The sequence below is a fragment of the Neovison vison genome, chromosome 4 (genome assembly GCF_020171115.1).
Source record: "Neovison vison isolate M4711 chromosome 4, ASM_NN_V1, whole genome shotgun sequence".
Taxonomy (NCBI): domain Eukaryota; kingdom Metazoa; phylum Chordata; class Mammalia; order Carnivora; family Mustelidae; genus Neogale; species Neogale vison.
Genome location: NC_058094.1, coordinates 189180143 through 189205537, shown reverse-complemented (window position 1 = coordinate 189205537; position 25395 = coordinate 189180143). Strand labels below are relative to the sequence as shown.

The following is a 25395-nucleotide window of genomic DNA, read 5'->3' as shown; positions in this document are numbered from 1 at the left end:
AGCTCTATTTTTAATATCTTGAGGTATCTCCACACTGTTCTCTGCACCAACTTGCATTCCCACCAACAGTGTAAGAGGGTTCCCTTTTCTCCACATCCTCTCCAGCACATGTCGTTTCCTGTCTTGCTAATTTTGGCCATTCTAACTGGTGTGAGGTGATCTCTCAATGTGGTTTTAGTTTGAATCTCCCTGATGGCTAGTGATGATGAACATTTTTTCATGTGTCTGATAGCCATTTGTATGTCTTCACTTATTTGTGGAGCATAACAAATAGCATGGAGGACACGGGGAGTTAGAGAGGAGAAGGGAGTTGGGGGAAATTGGAAGAGGAGGTGAACCATGAGAGACTGTGGACTCTGAAAAACAATCTGAGGGGTTTGAAGTGGTGGGGGGTGGGAAGTTGGGGGAACCAGGTGGTGGGTATTAGAGAAGGCATGGATTGCATGGAGCACTAGGTATAGTGCAAAAATAATGAATACTGTTATGCTGAAAATAAATTTAAAAAAATAAAAAAGATGATGAACATTTTTTCATGTGTCTGATAGCCATTTGTATGTCTTGATTGGAGAAGTGTCTGTTCATATCTTCTGCCCATTTTTTGATATGTTTGCCTGTTTCGTGTGTGTTGAGTTTAAGGAGTTCATTATAGATCCTGGATCTCAACCTTTTGTCTGTACTGTCATTTGCAAATATCTTCTCCCATTCTGTAGGTTGCCTCTTTGTTTTTTTGACTGTTTCCTTTGCTGTGCAGAAGCTTTTGATTTTGATGAAGTCCCAGAAGTTTATTTTCGCTTTTGTTTCCTTTGCCTTTGGAGACATATCTTGAAAGAAGTTGCTGTGGCTGATATCAAAGAGATTACTGCCTATGTTCTCCTCTAGGATTCTGATGGATTCCTGTCTCACGTTGAGGTCTTTTATCCATTTTGAGTTTATCTTTATGTACAGTGTAAGAGAACGGTCGAGTTTCATTCTTCTACATATAGCTGTCCAGTTTTCCCAGCACCATTTATTGAAGAGACTGCCTTTTTTCCAGTGTATATTTTTTCCTGTTTTGTCGAAGATTAATTGACCATAGAGTTGAGGGTCCATATCTGGGCTCTCTACTCTGTTCCACTGGTCTATGTGTCTGTTTTTATGCCAGTACCATGCTGTCTTGGTGATCACAGCTTTGAAAAAATGTTCATCATCATTAGCCCTCAGGGAGATTCAAATTAAAACCACATTGAGATATCACCTTACACCAGTTAGAATGGCCAAAATTAACAAAACAGGAAACAACATGTGTTGGAGAGGATGTGGAGAAAGGGGAACCCTCTTACACTGTTGGTGGGAATGCAAGTTGGTGCAGCCTCTTTGGAGAACAGTGTGGAGATTCCTCAAGAAATTAAAAATAGAGCTTCCCTATGACCCTGCAATTGCACTCCTGGGTATTTACCCCAAAGACACAGATGTAGTGAAAAGAAGGGCCATCTGTACCCCAATGTTTATAGCAGCAATGGCCACAGTCGCCAAACTATGGAAAGAACCAAGATGCCCTTCAACGGATGAATGGATGAGGAAGATGTGGTCCATATACACTATGGAGTATTATGCCTCCATCAGAAAGGATGAATACCCAACTTTTGTAGCAACATGGACGGGACTGGAAGAGATTATGCTGAGTGAAATAAGTCAAGCAGAGAGAGTCAATTATCATATGGTTTCACTTATTTGCGGAGCATAACAAATAGCATGGAGGACAAGGGGCGTTAGAGAGGAGAAGGAATTTGGGTAAATTGGAAAGGGAGGTGAACCATGAGAGACTATGGACTCTGAAAAACAATCTGAGGGGTTTGAAGTGGCGGGGGTGGGGGGTGGGGGGGAGGTTGGGGTACCAGGTGGTGGGTATTATAGAGGGCACGGATTGCATGGAGTACTGAGTGTGGTGAAAAAATAATGAACACTGTTTTTCTGAAAATAAATAAACTGAAAAAAATAAAGAAAAATAAATGGCATAAAAGCCAAAAAAAAAAGGAAACCTCATTCCAAATGGAGTCTATAGGCCAGAAGGGGGAGCTCCCTCACTGTGTCAATGGAGGTGAACTACAGACCCCGAAGGAAAGACTCAAAAACTACATAGAATCATCCCTTAAAAGCCCTAACAGGAAAGGTGTAAATTTTATCTCCCGCAAGAACTTCTCTAAGCCGGCAACTCCTCCAATGAGAAGTGCTCTTCACCATGCACTCTTAATGTTGTCCGGTGGATTTTTGTTCAAAATAACCCCTCCCAACTGGCTCCTTCTGGAAAGTTCCTCTCCTTTGTTGTACTTGCTTATTGTTTTGTCCATATGTCCTGAATTGCATTTCTCTGCTATTCCTTATTAAACACATTTTCTTTTCCGACAAAATCACTTTCAATTTCAAGGCCCACATACTTCAAAAATGGATTTATAAACGCCTTCCTCCAAGGGGAAAGCCGATATCAGCCAGCTGTTGTGCCAACTCGGGGCCTTGAAGGTAGACTCACCTGGCTCGGCCTGTTCTGCCACATGTTGCCTATGGCCTTGGGCCAATCCCACTATGTAGGAGAAACTCAGTGTCCAGTGCAAGGTGTTTAGGCCAGGGAGAAAGCTGTTCCCAAAGTGGGAGGCACACCCCTTTCTTCTCCCGCTTTACGGCTCTTTCTTTCAACTAAGATCTCTTACCTTTTAATTACTTCCAGACGTTGCGGTAGAAATGACCTTTTGGTAAAAATAAAAAGCCTAAGCCTGTACCCGAAAAAAAGAAAAAAATCGAAGAGCGTTCCTCCGACCTCCTCCTCAGCGGATCGGACCCTGCAGCCTAGCGGGGCACAAGGTTTCAGGCGCGCGAAGATGCGCGCGGGATTGGCGTGGGCCAGTGCGCCGGCGCCGCGTGACGGAGGGTGCGCCTGGGGGGGATGCACGTGACGCAGAGCCCTAAGGCCGTGCGCGTGGCCTGCGCGCCGAGACGGTGCGCGGGGCGCGTGGAAGACGCACGAGCAGCGCAGGGCCGCCGGGATCTCACGCCCCGCCCTTCAGCTTTCCCGGTCGTCATGACGACCGGGCGGCCCGCAACGGTGGCCGGGACAAGTCGTTGAGGCTGTGAGCCGAACTAGGGCCCTACGGACCTCGCCCGACCGGGCGGGGCCCGCGCCAGAGAGACACAGCTCCGTCCGAACAGGGACTATGAGAAAATGGTCGGGCAGACGAGGAGTAAGCTCAAAGAAGCGGCTTCAGAGCCGGCGCACTCCTCCCGCGCCATGCCGTCCAGGCGGCGACGCCGGGCCACCGGAGCCGGGGAGCCGGAGATGGAGGAGCCGCACGCGCAGGTGGAAAAGCCGCAGCCTCCGTTGCCCGTAGGCGTGGGGAACCTGCCGGGGGGCGCCCGGGACTACTCGCCGCGGAGCGCCCGGGACTACTCGCCGCGGAGGACCCGAAATCCGAACGCGCAGAATTGCATGCAAATGGAGGTGGTCGCAAAGACCCTCCTTCTCGGCCGCTTCCAGTTCCTCAACTGTTTGCTGGAGCAGCTCCGCGACAAGGTGCAGCAGTTGCGGAGACGGCAGGTCAACAGCAGGACCTCTCTGGGCATAGGTGAGCAGAACGGGCCGGGAGAGACCGTGGCAAGGCCGGCGGGTGCCCTCTGAGCCTGGGGTGTCAGGTGGTTTGGGGGAGTCTTAAAGATCAGTTTAACAAACAAGCTTAGCCGTCCTAATGACAATGTCCAAGCTCGAGAAAATCTCCGACAAGAGTTCCAGCTCCCTTTGCTCTTGTTTTAAAACATTTTCCAGGGTTTTGGGGTGTAAAATATCATTTTACACCAACAAAATATCATTTTAGTCAGGGCAACCATTTATCGCAGGTTTAATAATGGTGGGCACGTATGCTCTGTTTGTATCTTAAATAAAGCAAAATAAAACGTTGCTTAATTAGTTGAGAATCTTTAATAGTGGAAATAAGGTCAAATCAGACAATATATTGTCTCATCAGACAATAAATACAAATATATATTTACTTTCATTTTGCTGTGGAAACTCACTGCCTAGATTTGGGGACTTTTCTTCTTGTTTAAGTGCTTGAAAGATTTTTCTTCATTTGCATTCTTCCTTTTCTGATGCTTTGAGTTAATTTAAATGTTGTTGCTGTTTCATTAGAATCAAATTTGAGCCTAGTCCTTGATCAGACTGGCTACTGATAGACACTGAAACATAGAGAAATGTATACTATTGTAAGTTGTGATTTCTTTTTATCATAAGTTGATTGCTGATGTTAAAGAAGAAGGAGTCTCCACATCTGGGGTGTTGTAAGTACCAGAGGAATAATAGATGGGAATTCACACTTACATTTTATCAGGTGTCTAACTAAGGCAATAGATAACATCCCATATCCAGAATCAGAATGCTCTTGATACCAGGCCGTTTTGCTGTCCCAAACACAAGATCCTAAATACCCATGTCTGGCACACTGAAGGCAGTGCTCAGTGAGTGCTGTGTGAAATAATGACCCAGTATATTAAGTGCTAAGAGAGTTCAGAAGAGCAAACTAATACTTTAGGATGGGAGGTGGGAATTGAGATCAGAGAAGACTTTTAGGAAAAGGTGGGATTAGAATTGTGACATTAAGGCTAACATTTGGATGTGTGAGGCAGAGAACAAGTATTAGAGGCCAGTAGAATGGCATAATTGAAGTCAAAGAAGTCAGAAAACCTGAAGGTAAAGTAAGGTGGAAAGGAAAGATACAAAAGGAGGAGGAAGTAGAAAGGCAGTTCAAAAGGTTGGCGGGGACCAGCAGTGAAAAGTCTAATTCAAAACTTCATTTGAGGAATTTGAAATGAATTCAATTAATTCTGTAGAAAGCACTGATTGAAAAATTTTTTAAAATTTTTTTAATTTTTTAAAAATTTTTAAAAATTTTTTTAAGAAGATGAAATGCACACCATACAGAATTAACCATTATAAACTGAATAATTCTGTGGCATTTAGTACATTCACAATGTTAACATTGAATAACTTTTAAAAAGAGTAACATTTGTACCCCAATGTTTATAGCAGCAATGGCCACGGTCGCCAAACTGTGGAAAGAACCAAGATGCCCTTCAACGGAGGAATGCATAAGGAAGATGTGGTCCATATACACTATGGAGTATTATGCCTCCATCAGAAAGGATGAATACCCAACTTTTGTAGCAACATGGACGGGACTGGAAGAGATTATGCTGAACGAAATAAGTCAAGCAGAGAGAGTCAGTTATCTTATGGTTTCACTTATTTGTGGAGCATAACAAATAGCATGGAGGACATGGGGAGATAGAGAGGAGAAGGGAGTTGGAGGAAATTGGAAGGGGAGGTAAACCATGAGAGACTATGGACTCTGAAAAACAATCTGAGGGTTTTGAAGGGGCGGGGGCGTGGGAGGCTGGGGTACCAGTTGGTGGGTATTATAGAGGGCACGGATTGCATGGATCACTGGGTGTGGTACAAAAACAATGAATACTGTTATGCTGAAAATAAAAAAAAATAGGAAAAAAAAAAAGAGTAACATCATTAACCTAACAGTGGTTTGTAAAATAGACTGGAGATGGGTGGAAAAAAGAAGGAGAAAGAAATAATTGAATACTGGAATCCAGGCAATAGTGGTTTTAATGAGATTGTTAACAACAGGAATGGAGAAGAGAGGACAGAGGTGAGAGCAATGGAAGCATCTTGTGAGGACTGGGTAGGTGTTGAGGTGGAAGGAAAGAGAAAGTTTAGCAGTGAGGACTGTAGATTTGGGAATTATCCATGCAGAAGTGGATTGAAACTTGAAGATTGATTCCCAATGAAAAAAAAGTGGGCAAAACAGATATTTGGGAAAACCCCTTATACTTAAGAGATGAGAGGAAAAGGAAAAGGCAGAAAAGCATTTAAAATAGAGTGGTCAAAAGCGTGGAAGAACTGGAAGAGTTGGTGTAATAAAAGACGAAGAAATCCAAGATCCTACAGAGAGGTTTGAAAGACCTAAGACTTTAAAGAGGCCATTGATGTTGCTAACTAAAATGTCATTGGTCATTTTTTTTTTAAGTTATAGGAACTTAGAAGAAAGAGACACAAATTTGAGAAGCTAACTGGAAAAGAGAAGAGATACTTCCTTGGCTGAGATGGTAGAGAATAGAAAAACAAGGATTAGTATGCAGAGAAATGTTTAAAGTGGATATAAGAGAAGTTGGGAGAACTTGGGTCAGATGATCTCTGTTTCAATGAACTATGAGGCTAGGTCCCTTTCAGAGGTGAGATTGACAGGATACAGGCGTCTGGAGACATGCTTTTTATCACATCTTTGGAAGAGGCTGTGATAAGCACTTCGTGCATTTAGAATATTGGAATCATTACACTTTATCATTTTTTCAGGTGTGGAATGTGGAGTCAGGGAGGGAATGAAAGACACAAGAGTAATTTTGAAGATATATGGAAGGCTAGATGGATTTAGTAAGATATTTGATCTTTTCCCTTTCCTTTAACATCATTTTTAAGAGTTTTTGCCAATACATGTGATTGTCTAGAGAGTAAGAATGAGAACAGTAGTATGGTTGAAATAGGATGGCATATGTATCTTAAAGCTAATGAAGCCTTATCAAAAAGCCATCTGTTTCAATTTTAGAAAAAAAGGTATAGGTCTAATTTCAAAGCGGTTCAGGGTATATTACGTATTAGAAAGAGCTAACATATGTAGTGAGTATGTATTTTTTCTATTAAGAGCCAGGTAGTAAATATTTTAGGCTTCACAGGCCACATATGGTCTCCATGGCTTATTCTGCTTCCATATTTGTACAACCCTTTAAAATTGTGACAAGCATTTTTAGCTTGTGGACAGTACTGAAACAGACCATGGGCTGTAGTTTGCTGATCATGGTCTTCTGAGAAGTATTGAAGAGTGGTAGGAATGAGCCCAGGATGGTTAGGAATATGGGGAACAAGAGCTGGAGAAGCATGATTGGGAATTTCTTTTCAAAGTTATAGTTTATTAATTTCTTTATCGATTAACATTTATTTTTTTAGTCAAGATAATTTCTTGAATTTTTGAGAGGCTAAAATTGGTGGTTTGTTAAAATGACTTGCCAAGTATATTGGGACATTAGTAGGAAGTACTATTATAAAGTCTTGGAGGGGAGACAGGACTTTAGGAATAGCTGAGTAAATTTACTCCTCCAAGATAGTGACCAAAATATTTGGAAAATTGTCAGAATCAGCTTTTCAAAACTTTATAAGTTAACCAACTTATAAAGAGCATGTATCTAAAGAGCATGTATCCAAAAACACGACTAAAGAGCATGTATCCAAAAACGACTGCAATTGTATAAGAACAGCAGGGTTTGTGGCATTTTAATCTGCCCTTATCCTGTGCCCCCTCCCAGTTTTACGGTATCCTTGAAAACAAGCAGCATCCCAGCCAGCAAAGGGGACAGACAGTGGTAGGAGCTCCTCAGAAACCCATACCCACAGTAGTGATCCTGTTTGACCCATCTCCACACCCTCTGATAAAGCCTCATGCTTTATCAGGCTGAGTGACTGATGAATCTCAGACCACTAGGCTGGGAGCAATCCAAACTCCATAAGTAGGGACTTTAAGGTGTGCTGCTGAAGAAGTGATTCCCTGCATTTAACAATTTCTGAAGAGCCCTGGGGAAGATGTTTTAGAATGGCTTCTGTAAGCTAGAGTCACTTCTGAAAGGACTGAGCTGAGCACCGTGTACGTATATGTGCTTGTTTTTAAAAATTTACATAAAGAAATAGAGAATAAGAGAGAGAAGAGAGAATAAACTGAAAATCCCCTCAAAAGGTCAAAATCATTAATGATTTCACCACTTTTTTGGCAAGTTATGTAAATGCAACATCGTCTTCCAAACTTCCCTTTGCTCCTGAACTCCTCCTCCCCCCGCAGAGGGAAGGCACTACTCATAATTTGTTTTATGTCAGTTTGTAAATTTTTCCTATTTTATAGATAGAATTAGATAGCCATTTTCCTGTGTCTGCTCTTCAGGAATATAACGGAATACATTTGAAATAGTTGTTTTAAAGGTATATTATAATAAAGCAGCTTTTAATGACTTTTTTTGTTTTTCCAGCTGCGTTTGTGGGAGTTTTGCACTGGTAAGACTTGTTTCAGTTTTAAATAAATAAAAACATTTGGATTAAAAATTGACATTGCTGTTTGTGTACAATAAAACAATAGCCACTTGCTATGTGTGTAGAATGTGCACCAGGTTACACGTAATTTTTTTAAAGAAGTATGTGTAGCAAAATTTACAAAATGGTTGTGTTAGAGGAATAGCACTTAGGAATTAAAATATTTTTCTGATACCAAAGAATTCACTACTTTATTCCTTTAATCTCTAGCTTTTCCTAGTGTACTTTGCATGTTTATTTTATCTTAAACTCTTCTTCTATAGTAATCATGTGTTCTTAGTGACATAAGTTTAGAGGTAACACCTGTCAATTAGAAATAAGGTAGAAATGAAAATATAAACTGGATGGTAGTAATACTGATTAAATGAGGCTTTCAGTGTGTATAATGTACCTTACTTTACACAAGTCATCTATTTGTAAAAATTATAAGTAAAATAATATTTTTCCTCTGATGTATTTTCATTTCTACCTGAGCTCAGGAATTTTTACTTTTGGGAAGTGTGTGTTCACATCCTTTTGGGACAGTGCTGTTCTGGTCATTTAGTCTGCAGGGAGATTGTGATTTTAGAACTAAGTCTGTACTGGGAAGAAATATTTCCTAAAGCTGTTGGTACCCTGACATACATCTCACATATGAGTCAAGGTGAGTGGAAGACAGGGTTGATATTTGGAATTTTGTTTTCTATTTATTTGGAAACATCTATTATTTAAATGTAGGGTAGCATAGTTGCTGACTAATTTTACTTTTGCATACGCTCCCATTTTTAATGCCTACTGCTTTTTCTTGAGTTGGACTAATCACATATTAGTGGCACTTGGCACTTGCAAGTTGATCCCTTATATGGTATTTTCTTTATTTTTAAACTGCTTTAATCTAAAGTAATTTTATTTAAAACAATGTTCCAAATGTTTTTCAACAGTGACAGAGACATTTCTCAAACCTGTTAAAATAGAATCACTTGTGAAACTTAAAAACTTGCCTCTGTTCTGACTTAAAGGCATGGAGTGGAAGGGGACAGAGAAACCACACGAGTTTAGATAAACAATTATAATTAAGAACCAAGAAGTTAAAGAATTTCAGCTATGTGCTACACTAAATTATAAATGCCTAAAAATACACAAATTACTAAGGAAATTATAAAATTATCTCATTTATTATAAAATTTATTCTTTTTCCTTTTATGATTTTTGTACTTTAATACTTAGTTAACTTACTGGTTTTGAAATGTTCTTATTCTTAGAATATGGTGCTTCATTTTTTTTCTAGGATACATTTAGTAACACTTTTTGAAAATGATCGTCATTTTTCCCACCTATCATCTTTAGAACGGGAGATGACTTTTCGAACTGAAATGGTTAGTTTCTTATAATAAATTAATTTGTAGTTTAACAATAGTAAGATTATAAGGTAGACATTTATTAGGAACTGAAATGGATTTTTGTTGCACTGTTTCTCAAGCTATAACCTAGGTTTATTACGTAAATAGAAAATGTTTTGGGATTCTTTTACTTATCTCATTACCTTAACTTTTCTAATGCAGACTCTTTTAATATAAAAAAGATCAATTAGAATAGCTGTAGAAGAAGGAGAGCGAAGACAACATTTAAGAAGTGATAGAGGGATACCGAATGTTATCAGAAATTGCTTGTCCTCACCACCATTCATCTCCAGAACTTTATTACCCTGAACAGAAACTATACCCATTAAAACTAACTCTTTCCCCAGCCCCTTGTAACCTCTGTTCTGCTTTCTGTCTCTGCAGATTTGTCTAATGGAGGTACCTTAACCACGGCTTTTTAGATCTTACCCTAATATCCTCCCACTTAATTCTTTGAAAAAATGAATACATGAGCATTTGCATGGTATTTAAAGTTTTAGTGTTTTATAGGTATTATTTCCCAAAAGAGGATATAAGATATTCTTAAATAAATTGTGTAGTTGTGGCAGAGTCTGGGCGTTGATGACAGATAATTGGATTCAGATAGCAGGTCTCTGCTTCCTTATGTGAAGGCTAGGCAGTTAACCTCTGATCCTCAGTGATCTCATCTGTTGTCTAGAAATAATGCCAGCTTTATAGGATTTTATTGACTATGAAGGGAGATAATGAATGAAGCACATTAACACAGTACTTGGCACAAAAACAATAGATGTTATTAATAAAAACATATCTCTGTATTTCTTATTTCTCTAAGTAGTGGCTTATGCATATTAGATATCCTTTAGTTGTAGTATTGTCTTGTCCTTCTAACAATCCTTATGTGAACTCATATTTTACCAGTCAAAACTCTGAGGAGTGCTCTTTCAGACATCAGCTAAAACATAACTTCAACTTAGTAGCCTGGCATTGCTTCATCTGAATAATGAAGTAGTTGTATAGGCATGCATGAGTGTAGAGTTAAAGATTATTTTAATATTTTTGGGAGCGTGTATTACAAACAGTGTGGCCCTTTATTTGCTTTTCGATTTTAGGAAGAAAAGCAGAAAATTGTTGAAGAAAGTAATATGAAACAACATGCTTTCATTAATCTCTGAGTTTTAACTGAACAGCGTTTTGGCTGGCCTAATAATGTCATTATTTCTTGTGCTGGAATAATACACTAAATCCCTTTCTCAGGACTTCATTGTGTCTTGAACAACAGTAGTCAATTGACATTTATTTTGACATAACATTTGACATGTGCAGAGCTGTTAGCTGGAGCTAGGAAGTAAGTAAGTTGCAAACATTAAGTTCTGTCTCATTTTTGCTTATGATCATTGCCTGTTGATTCTTACGAGGTAGAAAAAAAGTATCTATATGCAGAGTAGCACAAGGACATGAAGGCATCTCTGTTCATGCCAGAATTCATCAGATCTCAACCTCTAGACATCTCGTAATGTGGCAAAATCAGGTGTGCTGGAATTAAAAATATATTGTAGTCATGTTTTAAGCCATGGTCAGAAAAACTCCTTAAAACATTTAACTATCCCTCCCACTCTTTTTCAAACATGCAGAAAATATGAAAGAATAGCACAGTGGTAACCTGAAAAGGCATGCCTTTTGTTGAGCCCAACAATGCAGTAGCAAGGAGAAATAGGAAGTCTTATTGATTTTTCCTTTTATTCAGAAGAAATTGTTCAAAAATTTTCATATTTAATTACATCAACAATTTGTGCATTTTAAGGGACTTTATTATTCCTACTTCAAGACCATTATTGAAGCACCTTCGTTTTTGGAAGGACTGTGGATGATAATGAATGACAGACTTACTGAATATCCCCTTGTAATTAATACAGTGAAACGCTTCCATCTTTATCCAGAGGTGAGTACTATTTGGGGAAAAATATTTGTGGAATGATCCTTTTTTATCGTAAAAATAGTAAACACAGTGATGTTATAAAAAGGAGGGAACCTTTAAGGCTTATTGATTGTATGTGTCCTTATAGTTGGGCAGAGTATCAAAAATTCCTCTTCAATTTTAAAGATGCCAGAAACTGCTTACATAAAGTCAAAGGAAGGAATCTAAGAAGAGTTGCTCATTTTTCAGTTTGTTCAGCTTTTTACTTGTTAGGATGGGGTTGCAACTAATAAGCTTCTTAGATGCTGAACTTGAAAACTTTGTATTTCATTAATAATCAACTTAGTGTATATTTTTATTTCCCTTGAGATTTTCTATTTGATTCATGGGTTTTTTAAAAAACTTTTTTTTTTTTTTTTAAATTTTAAGTAATCTCTACACTCAGTGCAGGGCTTGAACTTACAACCCCAAGATCAAGAGTCCCATGCTCTATCAACTGAACCAGCTAGGGGGCCCCTTGCATCATGGGTTTTTAAAAGTGGGTTTTTTTAGTTCCCAAGTATTGGGAGATATCCTGTTTATTTTTATGTTACTAATTTTTGGCTTAAATTCATTGTGTTTAGGGTGCCTGGGTGGCTCAGTTGGTTAAGCGACTGCCTTCTACTCAGGTCATAATCCTGGAGTCCTGGGATCGAGTCCCTCATTGGGCTCCCTGCTCAGCAAGGAGTCTGCTTCTTCCTCTGACATTCTCCCCTCTCATACTCTCTCTCACTGTCTCTCTCTCAAATAAATAAATAAAATCTTTAAAAAAAATTCATTGTGTTTAGAATATATATTCTGTATCATTTTGATTCTTGTAAATTTATTGAGGTTTGTTTTATGGCCCAGAATATGATTCATCTTGACATATTCTGTAAGCACTTGAAAAAGCTCATTTCATGTTGCTATTGAGTAAAGTATTTTATAAATGTTGATTAGATCCTGTGCAATGATAGTGGTGGTGATATTTTCTGAATCCTTTTGATTTTCTGTCTAGATAATCCATCCAATGTTGGGAGAGGGATACTAAAGTCTCCAACTATAGTTCTGGATTCATCTATTTCTCCTTTTAGGTCTGTCAGTTATTCTTCATATATTTTATAACAGTGTGTTCAGTACACATGCATTTAGTATTGCTACATCCTCTTGTTAGATTTTTATCAATATATAATAACCCTACCCCCTTTGATTATAATTTTGTTTGCCTTGAAGTCTAATTTTTTTTAATTTATTTGACAGACAGAGATTACAGGTAGGCAGAGAGGCAGGCAGAGAGAGAGGAAGGAAAGCAGGTTTCCTGCTGGGCAGAGAGCCCAATGCGGGGCTCGATCCCAGGACCCTGGGATCATGACCTGAGCCGAAAGCAGAGGCTTTAACCCACTGAGCCACCCAGGCGCCCCGAAGTCTAATTTTTTGATAGTAACAAACTTTTTTCATTTGATTAATATGTACATGATATGTTTTTTCATCCTTCTATTTTCAACCTGGCTTTATCATTATATTTGAAGTCTGTTTCTTATAGTTGAGTCATGTTTTTTAATCTGTCTATATTATATTTTTATTTGTTGTATTTTATAACTTATGCATATGTAATTATTAATCTGTTTCAGTTTCAGTCTTTTTATTTTTTCTGTTTATCTTTAATTTTTCATTTCTCTCTTTTTTTCTCTGCCTTCCTGTGGGTTATTTGAAGATTTTTAAATTCTATTTTATCTATCCTTTTTGAATGTATCTCTTTATGTAGCGTTTTTAGTGGTTGTTGTAGCTATGTATTAGATATATTACCTATACATAACTTCTACAATCTATTGCTGTTATCATTTTACTAGTTCAAATAAGTACAGAAACCTTATGTGTCTTTACATCTCTTTACCCTCATTGCTTCTCAGCCTTTTCGCTAATATCAAGTGTACTTCTCTTTACCCTTCTCCTTTTATAATATAATCATCTTAAATATTTCCTGTACATCCATTTAATACCACATCAGACAGTACTATGATATTTCTTTTAGTCTTCAAACTTATTTTTACTCAAGAACTTGGGACGCCTGGGTGGCTCAGTGGGTTAAGACTCTGCCTTCGGCTCAGGTCATGATCTCAGGGTCCTGGGATTGAGTCCCACATTGGGCTCTCTGCTCAATGGGGAGCCTGCTTCCCCCTCTCTCTCTGCCTGCCTCTCTGTTTACTTGTGATCTCTCTCTCTGTCAAATAAATAAATAAAATCTTTGGGAAAAAAAACTGAAGAAGTTTATCTTACCCATTTTTAAAATTTCTTCCTTATGTTCTAAGATGCCATCTTTTATAATTTCAATTCTGTTTAGAGAATTTTCTTTAGCCATTCTTTTAGGCTAAGTCTGCTGGAAACATACTTTACTAGTTTTGTTTCATCTTTTATGTCAAACTCCCTTTAATTCTTGAAGGTTGTTTATTTATTTATTTGCCAAATATAGGCTTCTAGGTTGACAGTTTTTTTCTTTCAGCATTTGTTAAATATGCTACTTCACTCTGGTCTTTCACAGCTTCTGATGTGAAATCTATTGTCAGTTGAATTGTTTTTCTCCTTTAGGTAAGGTTTTTTTTCTTCCTTGTTGCTATTTTATATATCTACCTACTGACTTATTTATTTATTTATTTTAGTTTTCACAAGTGTTCACAAATGTGATGTTTAAACGTTTTAAAAAATGTGATTTGCCTTGGTGTGGATTTCTTTGTTTTTATTCTATTTTTGTTTTGCTCAGCTTTGGTTTCTTCTTTTCTCTTTCCAAGACTTTAGTGAGAACAAATGTTAGATCTTTTCTTATAGTCCCAGAGGTTCCTAGGGAACCTTATTTATTTATTTATCAAATCTGTTTTTTCTGTTTCCCAGATTTGGCAAATTCTATTGCTTTGTCTGCGAGTTCATGGATTATTTTCCTCTATCCCTTCATTCATCAGTTAAGCCTATCCATTGAGTTTTAGTTTTGGTTATTGTATTTTTCAGTTCTGAAATATTTGGTTGTTTCTTTCTTATATTTCTTTCCTGAGACTTTCTGAGTTTTTGTTTCTCGCACATTCATAATTTCTAATTGGAGCAATTATTCTAATTTTTTGTCATCTCATTGTTGGAATCTCTTTTTTTTTCATTCATTTTGAAATCTTTATAGTTCTTGATATGATGAGTGAGTTTCATCATATTGGACATCAGTGTCTATCAGCTGATGGATATTTGAACATTATTTTATGAAACTGGTTTTTGTTTAAACCTTAGTTTTAAGTGGCTTTCTTTGGCATCACTCCAGCAAAGAAATGAGGATGTCTGCCATCTAGTTCTTGCCAGATGGGTATCGAAGTCCAGGTTTCTCTCCCAGCCTCTGCTGATCCCAAGGTAGAGGTATTTATTCCTCATTACCTTTGAGTGAGATCAGAGTTCTGACCAACTCTGATCTCTACAGACACCACTGTGTGGATAGCCTGGTTACCCCAGAGTGCTAATGAAAGCCCTGACTCCTCACTAGGCCTCCTCTGACATTACCACACTGGGAAGGGGAAAGAATGGCTTATTGCTGGTTGGGGTAGAAGTCCATGCTCCTCACATAGTCTATACTGACACCACAGAGATAGAGAGCTTCCTTCTTGGCTTTCTGTTGCAACATCTTAGTGGATGAATTAAGATGACTTGATAAAAGCTTAGAGAAGGTTGAAGTCTAGGTTCCCAATTTAACCTTTGTTAGTGGGGGTGGGACCTTATAGGTTTTTGTTGTTTTCTGTGGTACTTGGGTGAAGAGAGAATATTGTTTATAACATTTTTATGTATTCCCAGGCTGCTAATTTCCTGGTCCTTTAGGTAGAGAGAACAGGCTTTTGTCAGTCTTTTTTTATGTCTGGTTTGTTTGGTATTTCTGGTTGTCAGGCTCTTTAACTCCAAATCTCAGAAAATGAAGTAAAAATAAAGTCCAGAAATCACATCACCATGTTGTTCTTTGGATCCTAAGATCCCTAGGTGGTTTGCCTTCTCTCTACCTTTCAGGGTCTTCTTATGTTTGATTTATATAATTTCCAGGAGAAACAACAAAAAGTATATCTACTCCATCTCTCCCAAAGCAGAAATTCATATTATTTAACTATTTATATATTGCTTTTCATTTTTGTTCTGTTCAAGTTATTTTCTAATTTCCCATGTGATTTTTCTCTTTGATCTATTGGATATTTGGTATTATGTTGCTTAATTTCCAAGTAGTTGGGTGTTTCCCAGATTTCTTTATTTAAATTTCTTTTATTTCTGTGTTTTAGAAAGGGAAAAAAGACAGGGAAGGGGTAGAGGGAGAGGGAGAGAGACAGTCTTAAGCAGACTCCGTGCCCAGTGTGGAACATGACATGGGACTCGATCTTATGACCCTGAGATCCTGACCTGAGCTGAAATCAAGAGTCAGATGCTTAAAGGACTGAGCCACCCAGGTGTCTTTCCCTTTTTTTATTCTGTAAGTATTTTTCAAGGTAATTTTCAGTAGTAACGACTGTGTAGTATACACCTAAGATCTAAGATGAAGGAAGCTGTTTTTCTCACCAGCTTTCTTTATATCCCAGCAACACTTCAGAGACACTCTTCTGTTCTTGTTTCCTGTGATGACTTTCTGTAGCACCCTGGTGTAAGTGCAAAAGTTAAAAGACAACTGATTTCTCGAATCTTCAATTTTTGTTAATGTTGACTTATTCTGTATATGTAAGATGAGGATTTATTACACTAGCTTTAGGGCTGTTTTTAGAACTTTAGTAAAACACTTGTTTCTTGTCCCATTATTTTCTAACAGTATGTTCTCCAGGACATGAGCTAATTTTTTTCCTTTTTACTTTTTCAAAGATACTGAATAATTAGCAGTTTTCCATCTCCTTAATGTTATGGAAGAGTAATCATGATAACATAAATAGATAGTATCATAAAGGATGAAGCAAGAAGGAATCATTCAGTCTTATTTCACATTGCATAGATACAGTATGGAGAAGATCTAGTTATGCTTGCAACCTGATATGGTACTTCAGTGTTGAAGTGAATGTCTATACTTTTTGTGTTCATAAGGAGATTAATTTTTCCCAAAGATAAAGAGTTAAATTTGGAATAATATATTTTGAAAAGGCAAAGCATTTAAGGCTTAACTACATGCCCGCATGTAAGCTCTAATCCCCCAGCACTCCTGCAAGATGGTTATTGTTAACATCATTTTAGAAATGAGGTGGCCAATGTTCAAAGGTTGAAGGATTTCTTTGAGGATATCCAAAGAGTCAGAGGATAACAGAGTCAGAATTTGAGTTCAGTTCTGACTTTAAAGCAGTGCTTTCTTATTATACCATGCTAATTTCCAGAAAGGAATATAATTCTAGATTTAGAACATACATTTAATATGGTAAGTTTTTATACATGGATGATAAATACGTAAGAATATATATTACAATTTTTTATTAAGGTCAAGTTTGTAAAAGTGATAAAATAATAAATTTATACTTTTTGTTCATGGATAGATGTTTATGATGTTTGGTGTTGTGTATTACATTAACATCTTATATAATATTATTGAAAACTAGATCTAGCTATGTGTTTTTTACATACCAAGGGGAAGAATGGAGGGGTGATGACCAACATATTAAAATAGTGGGGGTGGGAGGTTGGGGTACCAGGTGGTGGGTATTATAGAGGGCACGGCTTGCATGGAGCACTGGGTGTGGTGAAAAAATAATGAATAATGTTTTTCTGAAAATAAATAAATTGGAAAAAAAAAAGACCAAACTAAAAAAAAAAAAATAGTGCTGGGTGGTTTTCGCTTTCACTTTGAACTCTATTTTTATTTTATTTTTTATTCTTTTCCTAATGATCTTGCATTATTTTTCCCAAATCTATAAATTTTTCCCACATCTCCTAGGCATGAGCATTTTGTTTGTTGTTTTCTGTTATTGTTCTTTTCCCTTTTCTTTAAACTTCACAAAGTGGTTTGCAGAATGGGAAGAATCAGTTAATTAAACCTGTTTGGTCAAAGTTGTAATGGGCACAGGAGCTATTATTCCATATGCAGTTGGTTTTATATTTTTTAGTCTGCATAGCAAATAAATTCAATAAATGAAATGTTATGAAATATTCCTGTAAATCATTGTATTTTTCTGTTAATCACCATCATGTTTTAATTATATGCTATTTACCTATTTTATAGCTACTGTTATTTATGTTATAGAATTGATGACAAGAATATATTGCAGAGATGGTGATCATAACAAATTTTTGTAGATGTTCACTAATTCACTAATTAGTAATATATAACTTTAGTTTATTGTGTGTGTGTGTTTATGTATATATATATATATATATATATATATATATAATTTTTAAATGATGGTTTTCCAAGTGAAATGTTTTAAATAATCTTGTCAAAATTTATAATGTCAAAGGAAACCATTATAAAATAGTATTTTGGAAAAATTATTATGAAGATAGGATCTTTTCTTCTATCACCTCTTTTTGTTTTTGTCTTTGTAGGTGATTATAGCCTTCTGGTATCGCATATTTGTGGGAATAATGAATTTATTTGGGCTAGAAGCTAAGACCTGCTGGAATGTCACCAGAGTAGAACCTTTAAATGAAGTTCAAAGCTGTGAAGGCACGTTTCTTTCTAAAATGTTGCTTTTTTGTCATTAATTGTATATATGTACATATATGATATTAAGTTGTTACAAAGTGATAGGTTAGTATTTGCTCTTGGGATCAGGTTGACCCAGGTAGACACGGACCTCACCCTCATAGAGTTTACACATAAGAAGAGGATTGGTAGTTATACTTGTGATGGATATTACAAGTAAGAAAATGAGGTTGTTAAGGTTAGCAGTAAGGGAGAAGTATCTAAAGAACAGGAACAAAAATATTCAGAAGTCCCAAGATGAGAGAAAATTGAAAAAAGGCTAGACTTCTGTGTGCAGAGAAAGAGGGAAAAATGTGAAACGATACCGGGCATGTAAGTGAGGGTCAGAAAAGGGAAAGCCATTTGCAGGCTAAGGATTTTCTCATTCATTGAGGAATTTTCACAAGTTAGTATTTTAAAAACATTATTTTGCCAGATATATGGAAAAGATATTAGTAAAAGACAAAAGTGGGTTCAGTGATAACAGAGGGGAGACTGGTATGCTCTCAGCAGCTGACTGCAGGACAAATAACTGGGAAATGCAGATATTTGGGAGATTTTAGAAGCAGAATTGACAAGATTTGGTAATCAATTGTTGAGAGAGGGGAAGGAGGGTGAAGTCATGTAACACTGGTTTCTGGCTTAAGTAATTGAGTTTCTTCAAATGGTAAAGGCATTTTAAAAGTAGCAGGTTTGAATTGCTACAGTAGTTTGAAGTACCTGGGAGACCTCCAAAGTGGAAATGTCAAGAGACCACCTCACCTGCTTGGACACATATAGAAAGAAGAAAGTTCTGGTCTGACTCCAAACCTGGAGTCATCTGTGTACAGATGATCATTGGAGCCTTGGAAGTATAAGAACTTCCTTAAGGTTTCTCGTATGAGACCTGGCAATTTTTGGATGGAGTCTTTGGGGTTTCTACGTAAAGCACATTATCTGTGAAGAGAGAGAGTTTTACTTCTTCTTTTCCAATTTGGATGCCCTTTATTTCTTCTGTTGTCTGATTGCTGAAGCTAGGGCTTCTAGTACTATTTTGAACAGCAGTGGTGAGAGTAGACATCCCTATCGTGTTCCTGACCTTAGGGGAAAAGCTCTCAGTTTTTCTTCATTGAGAATGATATCTTCTGTGGAAAGCATTTCATATATGGCTTTTATGATATTGAGGTATGTTTCCTCTATTCCTACATTGTGGAGAGTGGCTAAAACTAACAAGTCAGGAAATAAATGTTGGCAGGGATGTGGAGAAAGGGAACCTTGTTACACTGCTAGTAAGAATGAAAGCTGGTGCAGTCACTCTGAAAGATAGTATGGGTGTTCCTCAAGAAGTTGAAAATAGAGCTACCCTATGACCCAGCAATTGCACTACTAGGTATTTACCCAAAAAACACAAATGTTGTGATCCAAACGGGCACCTGCACCCCAGTGTTTATAGTAGCAATGTCCACAATAGCCAAACTATGGAAAGAGCCCAGATGTCCACTGACGGATGAATGGATAAAGAAGATATAGTGTATATATATAAATATATATATACAATGAAATATTACTCAGCTATCAAAAAGGATGACATCTTACCATTTCCATCAACATGAATGGAACTGGAGGGTATTATGCTGAACAAAATAAGTCAATCAGAGAAAGACTATTATCATATGGTTTCATTCATGTGTAGAATTTTAGAAACAAAACAGAGTATCAGAAGGGGAAGAGAGAGAAAAATAAACCAAGACAAAATCAGAGAGGGAGACAAACCCTCTTAAGAGACTCTTGACTATAGGAAATTAACTGAGGGTTGCTGGAGGAGAGGTGGAAGAGATGGGTTACCTGGGTAATGGACATTAATGAGGGCACGTGATATAATAAGCGTTGGGTGTTAATATGCAACTGATAAATTACTGAACTCTACAACTGAAATAATGATACACTATGTGTTAACTGATTGAATTTAAATAAAATAAGTAAAAATATTTTTAAAGAATTTTTTAAGGAGAATATGCAGACCAAGAAAAGAAGAGGGCCTATGACAGAACTTAAGGTGATCCAACAGGGAAGAGGGGTGGTGTGTCATGAAGTTATTACAACAGATTGAAAAGGAATGGTCAGAGAAGTAGAAGGAATCACAAAAGCCAGCCTTCAGATCTTGGCTCTATCAGTTACACCTGAATAATTTTTAGCAAGCTATTTAAATTTTCTGTGTTCTGTTATCTCATTCAGTAATAAGAGTATTTTCTTACACACACACACACAGGTTTATACATGGGATATATTAAGAATTAAGGTTTGTCCATACATAGTAATGGATCAAATAACTAGGTCATCTCATGTAGACTAAACGTGCTCCTTGACGTTAGGGGCCATATCTTATTCATCCTAAAACCTAGCAAAGGATAAAAATAATGCAGTAGGTTTTCTCCTGTAATGCATGCAGTGACTCCACAGAGAGTTCTAGACACTGAACAATAGCATCACCTAAACAAAGTGAAGCACCAACTAATCATTACAGTATAATAATACCTTAGGTGAGGGGAAAGTACTAATGTATCTATTAAATAGAGTGCTGCTCAGCACTCTGAACAGCAAATGTTTTCAGCAAGTTCATGAACCCTTGATTACAAAGCACTGAGATAATTATGCCCGATTGCTTTATAGTCTTTTATTCATTAAATACTGAATAATCTGTGTCTTTTTAAAGGATTGGGAGACCCTGCTTGCTTTTATGTTGCTGTGATTTTTATTTTAAATGGAATAATGATGGGATTGTTCTTCTTATATGGTGCATACCTGAGGTAAGATTACTGTATTAAGAGATATTTCAGTGGGCTTATAAGGACTGGCTGCCATTTTCTGATTAAATGATGAGGATAGTTATGAGATTAATTGATTAATAGGAAATTTTATAAATTTATTTTTTCAGAAACTTAGCTAATGTCATGCAATCAGAAACTAGAGCTGTCACTAAAATATCTTAAAGGCCTCTCTCTTACCTTTGTGGGGATTTTTTTTTAAACTAATTAAAAAGATTAGATCTAAGATTCCTTAACAAAGTTTTTAATGAGAATACTTCTAGACAATATGTAAAATTATTATAATGTTAGGGCAATCTTTGGTTGGTATTAGTGGCAGGGTATTTCTAATTTTAATGTCTGTACACGTGAAATTAAGAAAGCAGTAAAGGAAAATGTGTATCACTGTAGCAGACACTTATATTTGATAGCCTGTCTTTGTTGTTAATAGTAGCACAATTTGGTTTGGGGTAGCAATGTGTCCAGTCTCGGATGATAGGCTAAAGTTAATTATGACAATCATGTATTTTGCATCCCACTCTCCATTGTTTCTTGAGATAGGCATATGAGCTAGTTTTTCCAGTGAAAAATATGGTGAAATCGGTCATGTTTACACCTAGGAAAGCATTTGTCTGTCTCACAAAAGGACAGATTTCTGTTGCCCCTTCTCTGTCTCCTGCTTTTGAACTTAAGTGTGTTATACCTAGAGCTGCTGCAGTCATCTTTTCCCATGAGGGAAAGGCCATAAACATAACATAAGTCTGCCCTAATGTCCTTGTGCTGCTGAACCAGTGCCAACAGATACTTACCTTTCATTTTCTTGTTGAATGATATAATAAACATCCATGTTAGTTAAGCCACTTTTGTTAGGTTTTGTTTCTTGCAGCAGAATATATTCCTAACTGATCATCAGCTTTCTTTATAATGTTATTCTTGAACTGCACAACATTTAAAGTTAAAAATCAAGATCTAATCTTTCAGTAAGTATTGAGTTTTCATATTGGGTTTTTGTAGGGTTTATGTCTATATAGCCATTAATGTATATATACACTTCTTGTTTTAGGAAGTTTTCAGCATAACAATACTAGCATAGTACCAATAAAAAATTGTGACATTGCAACATTGTACCAGGTATCCTATCTAGCACAGTAAGTCAAGAAAAAGTAGTAGTAAGTATAAAGACTGGAAAGCTAGAAAAAAAGAAACAAGTGTCTGTCCTTAAAAGCAGATCACATGCTTTTATGTAGAAAATTCAAAAGAAACTATGGATAAAGTATTAAAATAATAAGAATTTAAAATTTTACTGAATACAAAAATTAGTATGCAGACAATATAAATCTATACTTTGTTTTTTAAGTGAAAATTTAAAAGGATGTCATTTAGAAAAGTATTGAAAGCATAAAGTTTTTGATAAATATCTGACAAGAAATATATATGACCTCTTTTTCCTCTTTGGGAAAATTGTAGAACTTTATTGAGAGACTTTTAGGAAGATCTAAATAAATGGAGATATAACTAACTATAAATAATTCATGGATTAGAAGACAGTATTTAAAAGTTGAGAGTTATTTGTATTGATTTGTAGATTCAATGCATTGCCAATTTTCTTTGCCTTGGTAAATACCAATTTTTAAATTGTTCAGAAATACAAAGGGCTTAAAATAATGGAGACATTCTGAGCAAGATAGAAGGACTAGCTTTAGTAATCATTTCTGTATTATAAAACTGATATAAATAAGGCAATGTGATTGTGGCATAGGGATTAGACAAGTAGATCAGTGGAATAAAGCAGATCTCAAAAACACTTGTCCCATTTAAAAACACTTGGTATATGATAGGGTGGATATTGCACATCAGTAGGTAAAGAACAGTTTCTCAATAAATGCTGCTGGAATAATTGGAAGATCATAAGAAACAAAGAGAAGTTAGAACTATCTGGAAATTAAATTCTAGTTAGATTAAAAAATACAAAAGACAAAATTATAAAATGCTTAGAATGTTATATGGAAGAATACCAGCAACTTGAGGTAAGAAAAGATTCTTTTAAACTTAAGAAAACTTAAGAAAAGTTTTGCCATGAAGAAAAAAACTAATAAATTTGGTAGTAGGAAGAATTTAAGATCCTCAAGATACTATACAATGAAAAGATACGCCACAGACTGGGAAAACATTGCAAAGTATATACCCAACATGGTATCCAGACATTACAGTCATTAATTCAATGATTTAATTAATTTATTTAATGCTTACTGTGACCAGAATCACTACTCTAGGTGCCAGGAATACAAACAATCTCTGTCCTCATGGAATATATATTCTAGAGGGTAGGCAAAGACTAAGAAGACGGACAACCCAATAGAAAAGTACACAAAATATTTGTGATCAGACATATACCAGAAGAATTCCAAATTGCCAATAAACATTTGTAAAGTTGACCACCATCACTAATTATCAGAAGCATACAAATTTAAACCATGACGTACTACTTTATATGTACTAGATTGGCAAAAGGAACCTTTATCCATGGCAGATGGACATATAAATTAGTAGAATTATTTTGGGAAAACGGTGCATAATTTAGTAGAGTTGAAGATGTAGATATCTTCTAACTCTGCAATTCCCATTTATTTATAAGTTTATAGACTTATAAATAAAGGAAACAAACTTGGTGGTTGCCACTGGGGAAGGGAGTGGGGATGAGCAAAATAGCGGAGGGGGAGTGAGAGATACAGGCGTCCAGTTATGGAATGAATAAGTCACAGGGAGGAAAGGTACAGCATAGGGAATATAGTCCATAGCATTGTAATAGCATTATGTGGTGGCAGGTGGTAACTACACTTGGGAACATAGCATAAGTATAGAGATGTTGAGTCGTTATGTTGCATACCTGAAACTACTGTAACGTTGTGTGTCAATAATACTAATACATATAGATATGTAAGTATACATATGCCTAAGAAACTTTGTACATATACACCAGGAAGTATGTACAAGAATATAACAGCATAGTTTGTAATAGCTGCAAACTGGAAACAACTCAAATGTCTACCAACAAAGAAATGTACACATTATAGTTCGTTAATACAGTGGAATACTATACAGTATTGAGAATGAGTGAGTTATAGCTACACACATCAACATGGACAAATCTTAACAACATAGTGTTGAATGATGAAGGTAAGCACAAATTTAAAAGATGCATCTTCCATTTGTATAAAGTTTAAGAATGATTAAATCATAGTATCTATATGTGTATAGATGTGGTTATGTTAATAATCACAAAAATCAGGATAGTGGCTCTCTGAAGGGCCCATCATTCATGGGGTATTTATTATCTTCCAAGTGTGAAGCTGTGGATACAGTGATGACAACATCCGAAGAAAAGGCAACTTTAAGAAATCATTTTCTTTTCTTTTTTCAGTGTTCTAAGATTCATTGTTTATACACCACACTCAGTGCTCCATGTAGTACGTGCCCCCCATAATACCCACCACCAGGCTCACCCATCCCCTACCCCCTCCCTTCCAAGAACCTCAGTTTGTTTCTCAGAGTCCACAGTCTCTCATGGTTCATCTCCCCCTCCAATTTCCCCCAAACTTCTCCTCTCCTCCTCATGTCCTCCATGTTATTCCTTATGCTCCACAAGTAAGTGAAACCATAGGATAATTGACTTTCTCTGCTAGATTTATTTCACTCTGCATAATCTTCTCTAGTCCCATCCATGTTGATACAAAAGTTGGGTATTTATCCTTTCTGATGGATGCATAATACTCTATAGTATATATGGACCATATCTTCTTTATCCATTTGTCCGTGGAAGGGCATCTTGGTTCTTTCCACCATTTGGCTACTTTGGCCATTGCTGCTATGAACATTGGGGTACAGATGGCCCTTCTTTTCACTACATCTGTATCTTTGGGGTAAATATCCAGTAGTGCAGTTGGAGTGTCATAGGGTAGCTCTATTTTAATTTCTTAAGGAACCTCCATGCTGTTTTCCAAAGTGATTGCATCAACTTGCATTCCCACCAAGAGTGTAAGAGGGTTCCCCTTTTAAATACAACAAATTATAAAATTCAGATTACTTTATATGTATACTTTGTATACTTATACATTCAAGATTAAAACTTTACATGCATATTTCTGAAATTTTGGCATTATTTTATATGGTTTAGTACTATAGCATTTAAATATGACTTTAAAATCTAAGGTAATTTTGTAAAACACTATATTTTATTAATTATTAATGTATACTCTTTTTTTAACAGTGGGACTCAACTTGGAGGTCTAATTACAGTTTTGTGCTACTTTTTCAACCACGGAGAGGTGTGTTTTCTAGAAAATAATTTTTAAGATAGAAGGGGCTGTATAGGAACAAGGAAATATATTCATCAATACAATATATAATTGAATGTTACTTAGGACTTAGCAATATTTTATGTTAATAGTCATATTTTAATCATGTTCATCCACATCTTTACATAATTAGAATTTATGATG

At 36.5% G+C, this 25395-nt stretch overlaps 1 protein-coding gene across 1 annotated transcript in view; it reads left to right on the top strand.

Moving 5' to 3' along the window:
• The first annotated feature begins 3193 nt into the window (after positions 1-3193).
• The window catches only part of DPY19L2 (dpy-19 like 2), a 91467-nt gene continuing 69265 nt past the window's right edge, over positions 3194-25395 (top strand). Inside the window, exons 1-7 of the mRNA XM_044246354.1 lie at positions 3194-3593; positions 8101-8125; positions 9429-9516; positions 11324-11461; positions 17975-18095; positions 20806-20899; positions 25164-25221. Coding sequence (XP_044102289.1) covers positions 3194-3593; positions 8101-8125; positions 9429-9516; positions 11324-11461; positions 17975-18095; positions 20806-20899; positions 25164-25221 — 924 coding nt within the window. The remainder of the gene's footprint in view (positions 3594-8100; positions 8126-9428; positions 9517-11323; positions 11462-17974; positions 18096-20805; positions 20900-25163; positions 25222-25395) is intronic.